Raw genomic sequence first — 16581 nt, 5'->3', positions numbered from 1 at the left:
GGGGGGCTCACCGCAATCTGCCGCCGCCCTCTCAGCAGCCCGGGGAGCTGCCCTGTGTCCCGGGGCTGCGCGGGAGCGGGGGGACGGACCGGGATGTCACCCCCAGCTCGACACCCACCAGCGCTTTCCTCTACGGGGAGCCATGAGAGCCGCGTGACAGACAACAGCCTCTGCACACTCCAGTGGACAGCCTCTGGGCCAGGAGTGGACAAGTTTGCATCCTGACCTCCAACAGCCCCTGGCTGGTCCTCGGAAAGACCAGCGGCTCTGGTGAGACCGTCAGGTTCTGTCCACCGGGCCAGCGCACTGCCGGGAGTGCTGCGATCGGCTTGTCACATCTGCCGTCCGGTGAAGGACACTTCGCGGAAGGGCCGGAGCACGATACAACGGGAGGCGCCCACGCTGAGGTCCGCCGGAGTACTCGTGGTCTGGAACAGGCCCCTCCGGGGGCTCAGGGTGTCTCCCGTCCGTGACAGGGCAGGTGGTGGCCGTCAGCCACGACAGGGGAAGACGACGTCACAGAAAGTCACATGGGAGGGACAGCGGCACCTTCTGCTCTGACCGCGGCCCCCTCAGACCGACCTTCCCCGCGGGCCCTGACCTCCCGTTGCCTGTCTCCCGCAGCGCCTCCGCCCTGGGGAGCTGACGGGTGCAGCCTCCCGGGGGCTCTGAGGAATGCAGGTTCTCGTGCTGCGCCCAGACCCGCCAAACCAGCCGCTCTGGGGTGGGGCCCCGCCCAGCACGTTCCCACCTCTGGTGCCGTCAGCACTGATGATGGCCCAGAAAGCCGTAAGGAGCTCTGAGCCCAGGTGGCACCCAAGACAAACCCAGCATCTCTGCGGTGGGGGGGGGGGTGCGGGGCTCCACGTGCCTTAGAGCCCCGGGGTGCCCGTGCACAGACCGGGGACTGGGAACCGGGCTGCGGACACTCCCCCGACCCCCCATTCCTTCAGCTGGGGGCCCACATAAGGGGCCCCCACTCAGAGCTCAAGGTCTACGTGCCCATGTTTTCCAGGAAAGCCCGTGTCCCCATCCACAGGGCCGCTGTCCCCACAGAGCTGCCCCCAGGGGAGGAGACACTGCAGACGTGGCTCAGTAACCTGCACCAGCACCCGAGGAGGGAGTGGCGGTCCCCGCTGCGACTGCCCACACTGCCTGGCTGTCTCCTGGTTGTGAGAATGACCAGAGTCCGCCTGGGACCACCCCCCTGCAGCTGCCAAGGCCACTTCCACGCTCCAGTGGAGGGGGGCCTTGGGGTGTCTGGCCAGGCCCCCCCACAGGCTGCGGGCACTGTCCATTGCTTCATTCTGTCCTTCCACAGGGAACCCGGCCCAGAGAGGGAAGCACCTTCCCCACCCTGCTCAGCAGCGATGGGTCTGAGCCGGACCAGGGTCTGCAGCCCCTTGAGCTGACCCCAACACACAGAGAAACGTCGCCCGAGTTCTCCGACCTTCAGCAGGCAGGGGCCGTCACTCCCGGTTCACCGACTGAAGCCAGTCCCGGGCGGAGCCCGTCAGGTGTGCAGACTCTGATCTCGGGCCCCCACTTCTGTGGGATTGGTCAGAAAACTTCCCCGCTTCCCACATCCTCAGTCCCAAGGACGTTCTCCTGGTCTCTGGACTTTAACGTCACTGTTGCAGGAGACCTGGGGTCGAGAACAGGTCCGCAGCCAGACGGGAGCTCCCACAAGGACCCCAGATCCCCGACCACGCCGTGCCCCAGCCCTGGAACGGCCTCTCGTCTGTGGAGGTCAACAGGCCGCACGACACACAGCTGAACAGCGGGACATACAGCCAACGCCAGCCCGTGGCCGGGGCCCACCAGAGCTGCGGACGCCGCCCTCCTCCTACGCTCCGTGTTCGTACGAGCGAGTGTCCCGTTTAGGAAGGAAACAGTAACGATCACACCTCAGTTCATCTTCAGCTACGGGGGGTCGTCATCGACGCGGGCCCCGTTTGTTTCCGTGCCCGGACGCGTCTTGGGGAGAAGGGAGAGCGATTTGGGACTTTGGTGCGCAGGGAGGGGCTGATCCTTCTCCTGGCTCCTCAGAAGGGATCTCCTCTCCCTCTAAGCCTTAGACGTCGGGAGCCGCGGATGTTCTGTCGACAAACCTGCTACTATTTCTGTTCCTCCACTGTGGATCAAAATTCACGGAAAACCAGAGCCCAACGAACTAAAACTTGAATTACTGACAAGGTTGGGCCTTGTCCTGACCCTTGGTGGAGCCAGAAGGTTTCCTGCCCCTGGCTGGGAACCCAGAATCACCCAGAAAGACGTGGTGGTCTGTCCTCCTAGACGCCTCTGGCCTGGGCAGGTGCGCCTTCTAACGCCGTCCCCAGGACCCCTGCCGACCGACCCCAGCAGCTCCGGGAGCCGGGCCCTGAGCCCCTCCTTCTAGCTCAGAGCCTGCACCGTGCACCAACACCAAAATGCCCCGGAGAGCTGACACGGTGCCCCCCAACAGCCAGCTTGGGACTGCTGCCCACTGCCCGGCAGCCCTGAGGAACCCCAACTCAGGAAGGAGCGTACATCACACTGGCTGCCGGCCTACAGCGCCCAGGGTCAGGTGGGCCACTTGCCGGGCACCCCCAACCAGTCCCTCCCTGTGGGGCTATGTCCTGGAGCCCACGGACAACCAGGGTGGCTTCCTCCCTCCCCCACACGCCCGCAGCACCGGGAGCGCGACCATAGCGACATCACACCTCTGTGTCGCCGCAGAACGGGCCCCTCCTTTACCCACGGCGACCCCACGGGAAATGCCAGCACAGGGACAGCGGGCGGTCTTCTCCGCCGGAGGAACCGACCAGCAGCAGCCGCTGGACCAACCGCTGCCCGCCCCCGCCAAGAACCGCCGGGGAGCCCCCGGGTGCCCCAGGGCAGCAGTCCAGAAGCACCAGCGTCTCATCCTGCGGACGGCGGCAGCCCCAGCAGACTGCCGCGCCCCGCCCGCCCCGCGCGCCGCCTACCTGGAGGCCGCGATCTCCGCCTTCTGCTTGGCGATGGTGGCGGCCCGCTCGGCGGCCTCCACGGCGCGGTCCACCTTCTCGCGGATCTTGCTGGCGCGCAGCGGGATGAGGTTCTTGCGCTTGCCGCTGACGAGCACGTTCTGCTTGTACTTGCCCTCCTCCTTGGTGCCGTCGGGGAAGGTCATGCAGCCGTAGCCGTGCCGCCGGTTGCCGGCCCACTCGCCCTCGTACCGGAGCCCGTCGGAGCGCTGGCTGACGCCGAAGCCCGAGCGCTTGTCGCTCTTCCACTCGCCCACGTAGGTCTCGGTGGTGGTGGCGTCGATGTCGTCCTCGATGGCGGCCAGCTCGGCCTCGGCCTCGCCCAGGCTGATGGTGGAGTGGACGTCGCTGGCCGTGGAGCTGACCGTGCTCATGCCGGCCTCGCTGCGGAACGAGCTCTGCTTGCTGCGCTGGCTGGCCAGGCTGCTCTTGGACTCGGACTTGCGCAGCTTCAGCCCGCTCAGCAGCGAGCGCCGGAACAGCCCCTTCTTCTTGCTCTTGAGGATGTCGCAGTCGCTGTGGGCCACCAGCACAAAGCCCCCTCGGGACACGGCCGGGCTGCCGGCCACTGCCGGGGAGGCGTCGGGGTGCAGCGCCGCGCCATTGGTGTGCTCGCTGCGCAGAGAGTTGATGGACGTCCTCAGGGGCGAGCGGATGACCGCCGCCATGCCATAGGGGACACTCTGCCGCACCCCGTAGCCTTGGCGCATGCCACCGACCCACTGGCCCTGGTAGGTCCCTGTGGAGAGAAAGGAGAGACGGGTGAGCCCAAGGGCAACGGTGGAAGGGGACAGGACACAGCAGATACAGCGCACCAGCCGCCGTGGTTCTGTCTTGGAGATGGAGGGGGACAGGACACAGTGGACCAGCCGCTGTGGTTCTGTCTTGGGACAACATGGTGAAGTCTGCTTGGAGGCAGACAGACCGTAGTGTTTTCGTGATTATATCGCCAATGGTCTTTGGTAAAGACGCTTCCACTGTGCTCTGTACGGTGGCCTTCCATTGTCCTGGAAGTTGGAGAGGGGAAAGCCAGGGGTCTGACGCGGTCAGGGGTGAACTGGAGCTCCCCCCACACACGGGCAAAGGCCCAACCCGGGAAGTCAGGGAGGCACCCAGTGGAGGAGGGAGAAGCATGTGCTGCTGCGTGGTCCCCAGCAGTCGTGGGGCCTGGGAATCCAGCCACGGGGACACAGATTCGGCCCACAAACCGGGTGGGAAGAGGCTGGCCTGGGAGGTGGCAAGCGCCCAGTGGCTGGAGGTATCCAAGAAGGGTTTGGAAGAGCAGTAAGTAGGACACTCAGCATGTGGGACACGAGGGCACTGCAACCAGCAGACCTGGCACGCCCAGAAGAACCCAAGGCAGTGTTTGCACACCCAACTCACAGCGGCATCACTCAGAACAGCCAACAGGTGGAAACGGACCAGGTGTCCCTCTACGGAAGAACGTGAAACCCAAATAGGGTCCATCCACACAGTGGAGTATCATTTAGCTACAAAACTGCCGCCCGCTACCGTGTGGGTGCCCCAGAGGACTCAGGGAAACAAGTCGACCCAGGAAGGACACACGACCCCCGAGAACCTGGACAGGAGGCCCTTCCAACAGTCAGGTTCAGAGACAAAAGGGCGGTGCCTGGGGTCGGGGGAGGGGGGAAACAGGTTTTGTTCTCTGATGGGGTCAGTTTCTATTTAGGGTGATGGAGAAGTTTGGAAAGTAGATAGGATGGCTGTGTGACCTGGGAATACACTGCCACTGAACCACACAACGAGTGGTTAAAACTCCAGATTTTCCAGATTTTCCCATATATGGAATATCCCACCACAGCAGAATAAGAAGGAAAAATAAACCAACAAACGCAGACTCGTCTCCTTTGCTCTACTTACTTGTGTGATGGGAACCTCTCTGACCCTCAGTCTCCTCGTCCATAGAAGGAACCTGAAAGCCCTCATGCCGTAAGTCACAGGAGGAAGAGGGCGGCCCTCAGTGTGGAGTCCGTCCTGGGTTCCCAGACTAGGTCTCAACCCAGGTCCGCCAAGGGGCTCCCCACCCTGGAAGGGCTTTACACTCTTCCAACTCCCTGTCACAGGGTCTATAAACCAGAAACTCACCAATATACAGGTTTATTTTGTCCAACAGTGTTCTTATAAAAAACTAGAATTATGGGTCCCCTGGGTGGCTCAGTGGATTAAGCATCTACCTTCGGCTCAGGTCATGATCCTGAGGTCCTGGGATGGAGCCCCCCATCGGGCTCCCTGGTCCTCAGAAGCCTGCTTCTCCCTCTCCCACTCCCCCGCTTGTGTTCCCTCTCTTGCTGTGTGTGTCTCTCTCTCTCTCTCAAATAAATAAACTCTTAAAAAACAAAACAAAACTGGAATGCCAACATTTCAAAACCAAGACGTTTCACACAAAGGTTTAGCTCTTCGTTCTCCTACGATTACAGGATCCGGCAACCCTAAATCGTTGTTCCCAGACGGCAAATGCAGTACAGTTTAGCAGTGGCCACCTCCTCTAGACAGAGTGTGCCCTCCGGTTTGCCCCACGCCCCACTGCTCCCTACTGTCTCTCGCGCAGGCCCTCCCCTTCACAGGCCCGCCCCACAGCAGAGGTAAGACACAGTCCAGGTGTGGAATCCAAAGCTTTGCAGCGCGGCCCCAAAAGACTTCAATCAGGGGTCTGTTACCCCCATCACTGTCCCCCACAACCCCAAGGCAGAACAAGTCCTGACACCTCAAGGGCTTGTGTAACACGTGTCCACACAGCCTGCCCTGACTCAACCCCCACCGTGCCTTTCGAATCTCACCCAACCCAACCCAGCTGCCCGCCCCCCGCAGTAACACCGTGGGGTACCCCCATCCACGGAGCTGACCACACTCCCACACAGGACCCGTGGCCTCCAGGCCAGCACCCGGCACTCCACAGCAGGGGGGATGCCCGGCTTTGGGGGACACGTCTCCCTGCCTACGCAGCTTGCAAGCTGCCCAGAGCGGGTGGGCCTTGGGCTCTGACTCCTTCTTCTCCTCATGGCTGGTGCATGGCCTCGATGGGGAGAGACGTGGCCGGGGCAAGGGGCCAGGACAAGGGACCCGGAAGCCCTCTGCTCCAGCACACAGCAGCCTGTCCGTCTAAACAGTGACTCACACGCCGGTGCTGTCCAGGAGCAGAGCCGGAGACCAGTGTCCCCCGCAGGGACAGGTGGAGGAGGGAGGGGCCGAGGCGACGGGGGGTCTCCGCCGCGTGCGTCCTTCAGCTCAGCCCCACAGGCCGAGGCGACGGGGGGTCTCCGCCGCGTGCGTCCTTCAGCTCAGCCCCACAGGCCGAGGCGACGGGGGTCTCCGCCGTGTGTGTCCTTCAGCTCAACCCCACAGACTCACCCCACCCCGAAGGGCGAGCTTCTGCGCTCGGTCATTTGGCAGCTCCAAAGCTGGTGGGGGTGTGCCCTGCTCGGGGAGGCTGCCCTGGGCCCACTGCCCCAAGTGGAGGGGCAAACGTGGAGCAGCAGGGGTGCTCCCCACCCTCTGCCCTCCTCCCACCCCTGCCCTGACCATGAGCTCTTCCTGCCTTGGGCTGCCTGTCCCGGGAGTGGACACCTTCCCCCCGGGGGGACCCCACCAGCCCCACGGCGTCTGCTGCACCTTCCCGGAGTCAAGCTGGCTGTAAGCGGGGGACAGTCATGGGGACGCTTCTGTGTCACTCTGCAGGCTCCGTGTGGCCCACGCTGGCACAGAGACCCCGTCCATGGCTGGCACCCACGAGGGCTGTGAGGAGGGGGAGTAGGGGTGGGGAGGCCTGGGGGTAGCGGGCCCGTTCGGGCGGGCAGACCTCCGGTCCTAGTTCAGGCTGCGAGCAAGCTGCCATCGCTGCGACTCTCTCCCCGACGCCCGGAGGCTCCTTCTACTTGTGGCTCGGGGACAGAGCTGTCAGATGCGGCCCAGGGCGCTGAGTTAAAGCCGAGGCTCTGGGACACACTTACACGAGACGAGCTTTTGGTGACGATATGAAATCCGAGTTCAGCGGGGACCTTCCACGAGGACACCTCGGGCTCTGCAGACACGGGCGCGGGGGATGGCAGGCCACTCCCCAGGAGCTCTCATCCTCCATGTCACACTCGTGCCCCCCGGTACCTCAGGACCAGCCGTACCTGGCGACACGGCCTTTGCAGACGGGACCGCGGTGGAAGTGAGGCAACAGGCGCTTGGGCAGATTCTTGACGCCGCTCGCCGTCCGGGAAACACGTCAAACCCACAGCGGGACCCCACCTCACGCCCACCAGGACGGCCACGGTCACAGCCACGGAAGGTGGTGTTGGTGAGAGCAGGGAGAGCCGCCGGCGGGCACGCGGGACAGCGCCGCTGCCGTGGGAGACAGCACGCGGCTCCCCCAGAAAATAAACCCAGAATGACCGGAGGAGCCTGGGGCCCCGACCTGGTGGGTGGGGTGCACGGCAGGGGCTCTGCACGCCGCGTTCTCAGCAGCCAAGAAGCACAAGCAAGCCAAGGGTCCATGGACCGATAGGGTGAGGAAAGTGGGGTCGACCCATGCCCCAGCACATCACTCAGCCCGAAGAGGAGGGAGTCGGACTCGTGCCAGGACACGGGTGAACGTGCAGGACACGACGTTAGGGAAAAGATAACTACTGCACAGTTCCACTTGGAGGAGATACTGAAAGCAAGTCAAACCCAGGACAGAAAGTCGGACGGTGGGTGCGAGCCCTGAGGGGAGGCGTTAACGCGAGCAGGGGGCCTACGGGAACAGACTGCTGGACGTGGACGGTGGGGACAGCTGCCCGACAGGCTGCGTCAGCCCCAGGGAACTGCGGTCCTGAAACCAGGGAAGACAGTAAACTCCGTGTGGTCTTTGAGCACAGCAAGAAAGAGGAAGCGGTTAGCCTGCGCCCCGCCCCAGCTGTTCCTGCGAGAAAGGGGTGAAACCAGGGGTGTGTGCACCAGAAGGGAGCACACGCATGAAGACGGGCGAGCGGCCTCGGGAGAGCCCCACCCGCGGCACCTTGATCTGGGCCTCCAGACTGGGACCCGACACACGCCGAGGGGTTATGGGAGCCCCGGCAAACCCGTATAAGACCCAGGGTGCAGAGAACACACACCCGTTCCGTCCTGTAGCACACAGAAAGAAGGTTCCGGAGACACAGACCCAGAAGATCGCACCTGGGGGTCCCCAGGAGAGAGGAGCCAGACATCGACTCCCGAGAGGAAGGCCCTGTTCTGAACAGAGACCCTGCTGGCCTTCCCAGGCGACCCAGGGGTAGGCGTCTAGGATCACCCCAGCCTGGCAGGGGCAGAGAGCCTCGGGAGGGGCTGAACGGGGCCGGCCGGCTGCTCGGCCTCTCACTTTAATAACTGGACTGTGAGGGCAGCTGCGAGGCCCAGTTGGTTAAGGGTCTGACGTCGGTTCAGGTCAGCATCTTGGGGTCCTAGGAAGGAGCCCCAGAGTCAGCGGGTCTCTCTCCCTCTGCCCTCACCCGCTTGTGCTCCCGCTCAAATAAAATATTGAAACGACCATAACAACAGTCCGCCAGGGGCCATCCGACGTTTGGGGAAAGCCTCTGGCAGAAGAAAGAGCCAAACATACCAAAAATGCAGGGGGGAGAGGGTGGGACTGGAGAGAATCATGAGAAACAGAGAACGGAAGACGGCAGGAGCCCAGAAGTGACATCGTGGAGAGAAGGTCCCGCATCGGCAAGGAGCAAAGAGCCCGTCAGCGACAAAAAGGGAAAGTCAGGGACAAAGAGCGAGTGCCCGGAAATGCAAAGCATGAGCTGGAGGATGAATTCGGGAAAACTCCAGAACCTGCGACAAAAAGAAGAAGCAGGCACCGTAGTGAGAGGCAAACCGGAGCCGGCGCGCGCCCGCCGGGGCCCAGGCCCGTACAGCAGGGGTTCCGGGGCGTTACCGAAGGCGTTCGACAGGGGCCGGGCCGGAGGGGCTCACGGACGCCAGCACGACGAGGGAAAGGTTCCCACCAAATCGCGGCGTTGCGGGTTTCAGGAACGGCCCCCGACCCCGGCCCCAAGAATGAAGGTACTAAACACCGCGGGGACCTGGGGCGACCGTGCGTGAAGGACGGAGAACCGGATCCGTAGAGGCCTCCTCCGCAGCCGTGAAACCGAGCCGTCCGGGGCAGCTGCCCCCGCCCCAAGGTCGGGGCCATGCTGGCCTAGAATTCTGTAAGGGACCCGTTCAGCAGCGAAGCCACTGAAACAACCTTCCGGGAACCCTTCCCCGCAGAGCTGCTGCAGGATGGCGGCCAGCCATGGGAGGGAGTGAACCACGAGAAAGCAAGAGGCAGGGAGAGGCGCAGGGGAGGTCCAGGGAGCGGGGGGGGCACCGAGGACAGACAGGGGATTTGGAGACAGCGAAGGGAAATCCAGAAAACGTGTGATCCACAGAACGTGTGTGTACATACGGGTAGACGGCGGGGAGCCTCTGGAGCGTGCGTCCACGGAAGAGCCGCCCAGAGAAGCTCCGGAGCCTTCGGAAGGCGGGGAGGGGTCGGGGCACCGCAGGTGCCGCGCCGCTGGGAGAGGGCGCCAGTCCGGCAAACGGGTGCAGCTGCGCGCGGTGGCGTGGCGAGGCGCGCAGGGGGTGGGCCAGGGCTGGGCGCCCCCGGACGCGTCCGCCTCGCAGTTACGACCGAAAATCCTCCACGGAACACACGTCCACACCCGACAGCGAGGCACAAAGTTAGCCGCTCGACGTTCTGGGCAGGTGGGGCCGGGCAGGGGTGTGTCTGGGGCCCTGACGGAACCTGCAGCTCGGGGCACACGTGATCTTGGCGCAGGTAGAACGCCGTGAGCGGGGAAGGGAAGGGAGGGACATAGGCAAGAGGGCCCCTCAGCCGTCATCCTGTCCTCACCGCTCTGGCTGCGGAGCCCGAGGCTCCGGTAGGATTCAGACCTCATGGGGGTGCCGCCACGGGGCCCCGCTGCCCGCAGAGGACGCCAGCCTGCTGAGGGCTCGGCCCGGGGCCTGAGCAGGCTGCTGGGGAAAGCTGGAGAAAAGGGGCCAAGCCTCACCGAGGTCAGGGGTCTCCTTGGGACGGAGGGCGCCCTGGGGTCCGAGGGCGCAGAGTTAAAGCAGATTCCAGCGGAGAGCAGCAAGCCCAGCCTTCTCGCTCACACTCACCCTCCTTCCAGCCAGCAGAGGTGTGGGCGGTGCCCCCGGCCTCCCGGGGGCAGGGGGCGGGCACGAGGAGCCACGCAGGCGGGTGGCCGCACCTGAGTGTGCTGGGGGCTCGAAGGCCCGGAACTAGGCTCGAGACCAGCCTCTCCCCGTTCTCGACGTGGGGGTCCGCGGCAGGCGTCCACGCTGACCCTCTACTCCCCACACAGGTCCATTACGGGAAGAGGTTTTGTTTTGTTTTGTTTCTAAATTTAAGCGCAGTTTCAGGATTACAGAAAGACTGAGTGGGAAGCACACAGGCCTTCCAGATGCCCCCGGGCCACCATTTTGTTCCCCTGCATTCATTAGTCCCAGTCAATGGTCCAGTATCGATGCGGGCCGAAGTGCAGGGTTGACAGCAGGAGACACGCGGGCCCTTCTGTGGGTCTGCACAAACGCACGTACCCCCACAGAGTCACCCCGCTGCCCTACAAGTCCTGTGTTCCGCCCGGTCCTCTCTCCCTGCAACCCCAGGCAGCCACGGACCCTGGCGCTGTCCCCAGTGCATTGCCCCGTCCGGCGTCCCAGAGCAGGGACGGTGCACGGTAAAGCCTTCCGGGCTGGCCTCATGCGTGCGGCCCCAGCCCCAGGGGCGTCCGGCTCCCGGGGGCTTGCGCCGTGCATGGTCGCCCACACCCGGGGGAGGGCAGTCTGCTCCTCCAAGTCTGGGCAGTTGTTAGGTCCGGGGAAGTACTTTTCCAAAATCTCATTTCCGTATAAGGACGGTTCCTTCAAGGATTCTGGTCGCCTCGAAGACGCCCCTCTACCCGTTCCCATCAGCAGGGACGCACCTGGAAACCCCTGCTCGGGAGCCCGGCGGTCAAGAACCACGAGCGCCGGGTCTGAAGGGCACGGGCCACGGCGGCTTGCTGAGCCGTCATGGTCGAGCGCCACGTGCGGTCGTTCCACATGGGCCCACGGGGTGCGGAGAGACGAGGGCACTTTCCCAAGATCACAGAGCAGGGAGAGCGCGGAGATCCCCCGCTTGGCTCCCTGCAGAGCGGACAGGAACCTCTGACCCCTGACGGCCCCCGTCCTCGGGGGAGGCCCACACTCCGTGAGGCCAGCCGTGCGGGGCAAGTCTGAAGTCGCAGTGGGTCTGCGGACCCCAGCCGGGGCTCCCCATGTCCCTTCCAAGCCGCTCTCCCCAGGGAGACAGACTCTGCTCGCCTCGTCACCCTGACCTCACAGGGGAGGGCGGAGGCTCCTTTCCCCGCCGACAGGAACAGCACAGCCCACACTGCCCAGGGCACACAGTGTGTCTGCGCCACGCCAAGGACTTCTCCGGCTGGGTGCCCAGACTTACTGGGCCAAACTTCTGGCACGGAGGACACAGCTGGGCTAGGACCGTAACCAGGTGTGCCTGATAGAGACCCAGGCCCGGGTTCTGGACAGTTGCCTCCACCACCGTCCGAAAGGCAGGGGAGAAGTCAGCAAGAAGGAACGCGGGCCCCGGAGGAACGCGGGCCCCGGCTCCAGCCGCACACGCGCCCCCAGGCCTGCTGGTTCTCACACCCCCGTGCGCAGAGCCGCTCGCGCAGAGAGGGCTCGTTCTGAGGGCCGGGAATGGTTCGACAGGCTGAGAAGACCTGGCTGTCTCCCCCACCAGCTTCCAGACTGCCATCCTGCCAGGCCTCAGGGAGCGGGGACCACCCGTGCCCCCAGCCCTGACTCCTCCACCCCCCGGAACCGAAGGCCGCACAGAGACGGTGTTACTCCGAATCCCGCCATCCGGGGAACACCTTTCCTGGGTCCATGCTCCCCCTCGGGGGAGCTCCACAGCCGCCCGAGGCCCGCAAGGCTGGTCCCTCTGAGGTCAGGGGTTAATGGGAACACGGGCAGGAAATGAGGGATCAGCCCGTCTCAAAAAGGGCCCTCCACCAGAGTGGTCAGAAGTCGGGCAGGTCTGAGCGTGGCCACACGACCCTGGGAAGATTCCTTGACCCCTGAGCCTCACCTGTCTCCATCTGTGAAATGGACACAATGACAAGAGGGGCCCCCCCGCCCCACCGTGTGTTTCTTATGGGAAAATTATCGATTGACACTTGGAAAGCGCTTGAGGATGGTGCTGGTCCAAAGCAATCACCGTGTTTAAGTAAAATTCATTAGGAGGCCGTGGTGGTCTGAGAAGTAGGCCAGCAGAGGGTCCGCTGGAGGGCTGTCTGTGCATCATGGCTGCTGGGTCTGCCCTGGGTCTCCTGGGCAGCATCTGCGCCACCTAGGACTTGCTGAAATGCAGATTCCCAGGGCCCCAGCCCCAGTGAGGCAGAGCCCCTGTAGGTGGGCCGGCACCCAGGTGACCCTCCAGGTGACCAGTGCCCCTTGGGGCCGAGAACCCATGTTCTCCCATGAGAAGCACCCGGAGAGTCTGGGAACCGATCGGACTCTCGGCCTGCGCAGAGCACGGACCCGGGGGAGGGGTGGCATCTGGGAGGAGGCTGGGCAGGAGCAGCCCCCCATCACTTTCCTGTTTACACCATGTCCTGTGAGAACCAACAATCTTGTTGCTGGAAAGCCGCCTGCTGGCCAAGCTTCCATCTGGCCTTCAGACGGAAGCCCCTGCCGCTCCCTCTGTGTCGCTTCTCAGGGTTGGGGCATCACACACACACCAGAGGTACACCAGGAGCCCGGCTGAGCGCCCCGCCTTGGGGCCACGAGGTTCTCAACGTGGCTTGCGGTCCATCACCCCATACATGCACCCACGGCCACAGCGGGACACAGGGGCTCCAACCCCCTCAAGGCTGTCACTAAGCCCCCGTAAGACCTCGAGGCCTCAGTTTCCCAAGTTCTGGGCCAGTTCCCAGGGGGCAGGCCTCCCACAAGGCCACTTGGACGCAAGTCGAGCTCCACCACCAGCCATGAGGCTGGACGGGTTACTAACCCTCAGACTCCATGTCCATAAAAGGGGGACCATGGTACCCAACCCCCAGATCTGCAGCAAGACAGGAACTGAACATGGGGACCTCGCGTGACTCGGCCAGAGAGTGAAGGATGGAGCCGCTGAAAGGCCCCACCTTCTGGCCACGGCCCCACGGAGCCCCTGTATCTGCCACAGCCCCACAGAGCCCCCGATGGCCACGGCCCCACGGAGCCCCTGTATCTGCCACAGCCCCACAGAGCCCCCAATGGCCACGGCCCCCAGAGGCCCCTGTATCTGCCACAGCCCCACGGAGCCCCCGATGGCCATTGCCCCACAGAGGCCCCCTGTGCCTGTTATCATCCCAGGGTGAACCCCCAGGTCCCTGCCATCTTCTTGGGGGTGCCCCAGAACTCTGTCACCTTTATGCGGGTTCCCAGAGTCTGCCATCCCAGAGAACAACAGAGGGCTCCTCGGAGGTCGGTGGTCTGGTCACAGGGACTAGCTTGCACGTCAATGTCATTTCCTCTCCCCAGACCTCTCCCGTAGAGAGCGGATCACGGTCACTGCTTAGCTAGGGGGCTTCCTCTGCCCCCCTCCCCACACCGAAGCCTCCATCTTCTGCAGCACGGGGAGAAGACCCCCCACTCCACGTGACCGCACATTCACCTCCGCCTGCGGAGAACCGTCCAGGAGCTGGGCAGAGACCACGCAGAGAGCCAAGAACCTCTTGGATCTGGGATTTAGAGGGACAGAGACACATGACGGGAACACGACCGGCAGGAGGAGGCGGAGAGCAGGGCTTCGGGTGGGGGCCGAGGGGCAGGACTGTGGTGGGGACCACGTGCGGGGGACAGCGAGTGCCCCCCGTGTCCTGCACAGCCGCCATCTCCAGCCCTGTTAGGGTTTTCTCCAAACACAGACTTCGCCACGTCCAGAAAGAAATCCATTCCTCACCCCCTGGAGCGGGGGGTGGTGCTGGTAAGGACTTCTGATCTTCCAGAACATTCTTTTTAAAACTAAGCTGAGTGGAAAGGTACCGTGGTACAGACACTTTGGGAAACAGTCTGGCAGTTCCCCCAACAATGAAACCCGGAGTCACCCATGACCCGGCAGCTCCGTGCTTCGGGGCACCCCCGAGAGAGAAGAAAACGCCTGTCCCAAGACACCTGCGCCCTTCAGCCCGCGGCGGACGGGGGGAGCCGGCGTTGGCCTGTCCATGCCTGGGACACCGGCAAGTCGTAGAGGGAACAGAGCTCTGGCACGCGTGGCCGCACGCACGGACCGAGGGGGCTGTCAGGGGCTGTGGCGCCTGTACATGAAAGGTCCAGGACGGCAAACCCAGGGACAGAGAGAAGATTCGGTGGCTGTGAAGGGGCGGGGGTTAGGGAGAGGACAGCTGGGTACAGGGTTTCCCTTCTGTGGCCACGGAAGGCCCTAAAGCCGACAGTGGCGAAGTGTAGGACTCTTGACCCACCAGGAATCCCCGACTTGTGCGTCCGCAGCGGGTGTGGCATGTGCCCGGTGGGGTCTGTCTGCACTGACTCTGCACCCGGCAAAGAGCGGCCCCGGTGGGAGGTGGAGGCAGCCTTCCTGAGGGGCCATCCTTGCCCGTGGGAACGCACCTCCACGTCCCAGAACCGTCAAGTAACAACCCTCCCGGGCACCCGGGGGGGCTCCCGCTCCGCAGCCCAGGGACCCCCACGGCCTGTGCAGTGTCGAGCGCCCGGGTCAGGATCCCCGTCGGGACACAGAGGGGGACAGTCGGATCTCAGACCTGAGATCCGTTCCCAAGGGACGGTGGGAGGTGGGAGCGGAGGCCCCCAGTCTGGGGTGTGCAGACCCTCAGGGGCTCCATGGATGGACCCGGGGGGTGGGCAGAAGGAACGCACTTCCTTTCTTCGCTAGCCTCGACCCGAGGTGTAGACGGGCAGCAAAGCACGGCAGTCGGTCGCCAAAGCTGTGCTTCTGTCAGCGACGGAAACAGCACCGAGAGCAGCTGCCAACGTCCTGGGGTAGCGCTACCCCCCGGCCAGCCCCCCAGAGCAGGGCCCGACAGTTCGGGACGAACCTCACACCTATCCTGCTGGATGCTAGCGTGGCCGGCCAAGGGTGGCCCAGGCCAAGGACACACAGGGCTCCGGTCCCTGCCTGCCCCTGCGACCCCCATGAACACCAGCTCCAAGTCCGTGCCGGGCCTTGGGAGGCGCAGCCAGCAGTGTGTCCTTGTGCCCCCGGGACGCTGCTGCTCAGAGCAAGGAGGGATACGGGGGGCTGCACAGGCGTCTCCGGACAGAGCAGCTCCTAGGGGAGACCGGGAGAGCAGAGGGAGGGGCAGCAGGGGCCCGGCCGGCCGGCGGCCAGCACACAGCCCTTCACCCACACCCCCGTGATGACTCCTTCCGGACGCCTGTCTCAGTCCAGGAGGACAGGCCCTGGACGTGGGGTTTTCCTGAAACTCCTTCCTCAGCCACCAGCCAGAGTCCCTGAGGCTACCAGAGGAAGAGCAGAGTGAACCCCGCAAAGCCCGGCCCCACGCTCAGACCCGCACCGATCCACCCCTGCAAAATCCGGCCCCACCACAGGCTAGACGCCTCCCCCCTCCAGGGTTCCCGCAGGAATTCCTGCATCGAGGAATAAACCAGACCTTCCCACCTCAGGGCGGACGCACTCCTGGGTGCCCCGGCTGGAGGGCCTCGACACCCCCGAGGGGGTTCTGGATGTTTCTACAGGAGCTCCTCCGGCCACCGTGGGTGGAGGGGAAGGCCTGCAGGCAGGGGTCTGCCGGCCCTCCTGAGGGGCAGCGGCGCAGGAGGGCACTTGGAAGCCCCGGTGCTGACCCCTGCGGCCTCTCGGTCTCTCTCCCCATCTCTGTCTCTCTCCCCATCTCTGTCTCTGTCTCTCTCCCCATCTCTGTCTCTGTCTCCCCATCTCTGTCTCTCTCCCCATCTCTGTCTCTGTCTCCCCATCTCTGTCTCTCTCCCCATCTCTGTCTCTCTCCCCCTCTCCTGGTCTCTCCTGCCTTCCCTTCCTCCTCCCCGTCTGTCCGCTAACGTCCGCCGCACCCCCGACCGGCGCACTCCTGCCCGCCTCTCGCCCCAGCCCCGGCCTCCGGCTGACAGGACACTCCGCGCTGGTGGACACTTCGTGGCCACGGTCTCCAGGGCCGCGTCCAGCCCCAAGGAAACCTTGACCTCCGCTGTCTTCCTGCCGCACTCTCTCGGGGATCCACAGCTCACTTCCTCCAGACGGAGCCCTGCCCCGCAGACACAGCCGCTCGGCCCCACGCTGTCCGGGTGGCGTGGCATGCAGGAGAGCAACCAGGCCAGGCCCTCCGTCCCCAGAGGGTTTACAGGTTTCCAGGGTTTGGGCTCTGGGCAGACCCAAAGGGTTAGGCTGCAGCCTCCATGGCCAGGGACGGCCCAAAGCCTCGACACGGGGCTGCAGGACACAGCCACGCTGGCTCCCCGTGCTCCTCGGCCCGCGCACGCTTACAAACCCTCCTCCTGGAGCACCGGGGACCCCCCCAACCTGCCCACCTCTCCC

General features: G+C 64.3%; 1 protein-coding gene across 1 annotated transcript in view; it reads right to left on the bottom strand.

Annotated features, from left to right (window-relative positions):
• The window catches only part of JPH3 (junctophilin 3), a 69609-nt gene that overhangs the window by 39758 nt on the left and 13270 nt on the right, over window positions 1-16581 (bottom strand). Inside the window, exon 2 of the mRNA XM_004753846.2 lies at window positions 2967-3744. Within this exon, the coding sequence (XP_004753903.1) occupies window positions 2967-3744 (778 nt within the window). The remainder of the gene's footprint in view (window positions 1-2966; window positions 3745-16581) is intronic.

Source organism: Mustela putorius, unplaced genomic scaffold (assembly GCF_011764305.1).
Source record: "Mustela putorius furo isolate JIRA1106 unplaced genomic scaffold, ASM1176430v1.1 tig00000174_pilon_pilon_pilon, whole genome shotgun sequence".
In the NCBI taxonomy this organism is placed as follows: domain Eukaryota; kingdom Metazoa; phylum Chordata; class Mammalia; order Carnivora; family Mustelidae; genus Mustela; species Mustela putorius.
This window is presented reverse-complemented; position numbering and strand designations above follow the sequence as displayed.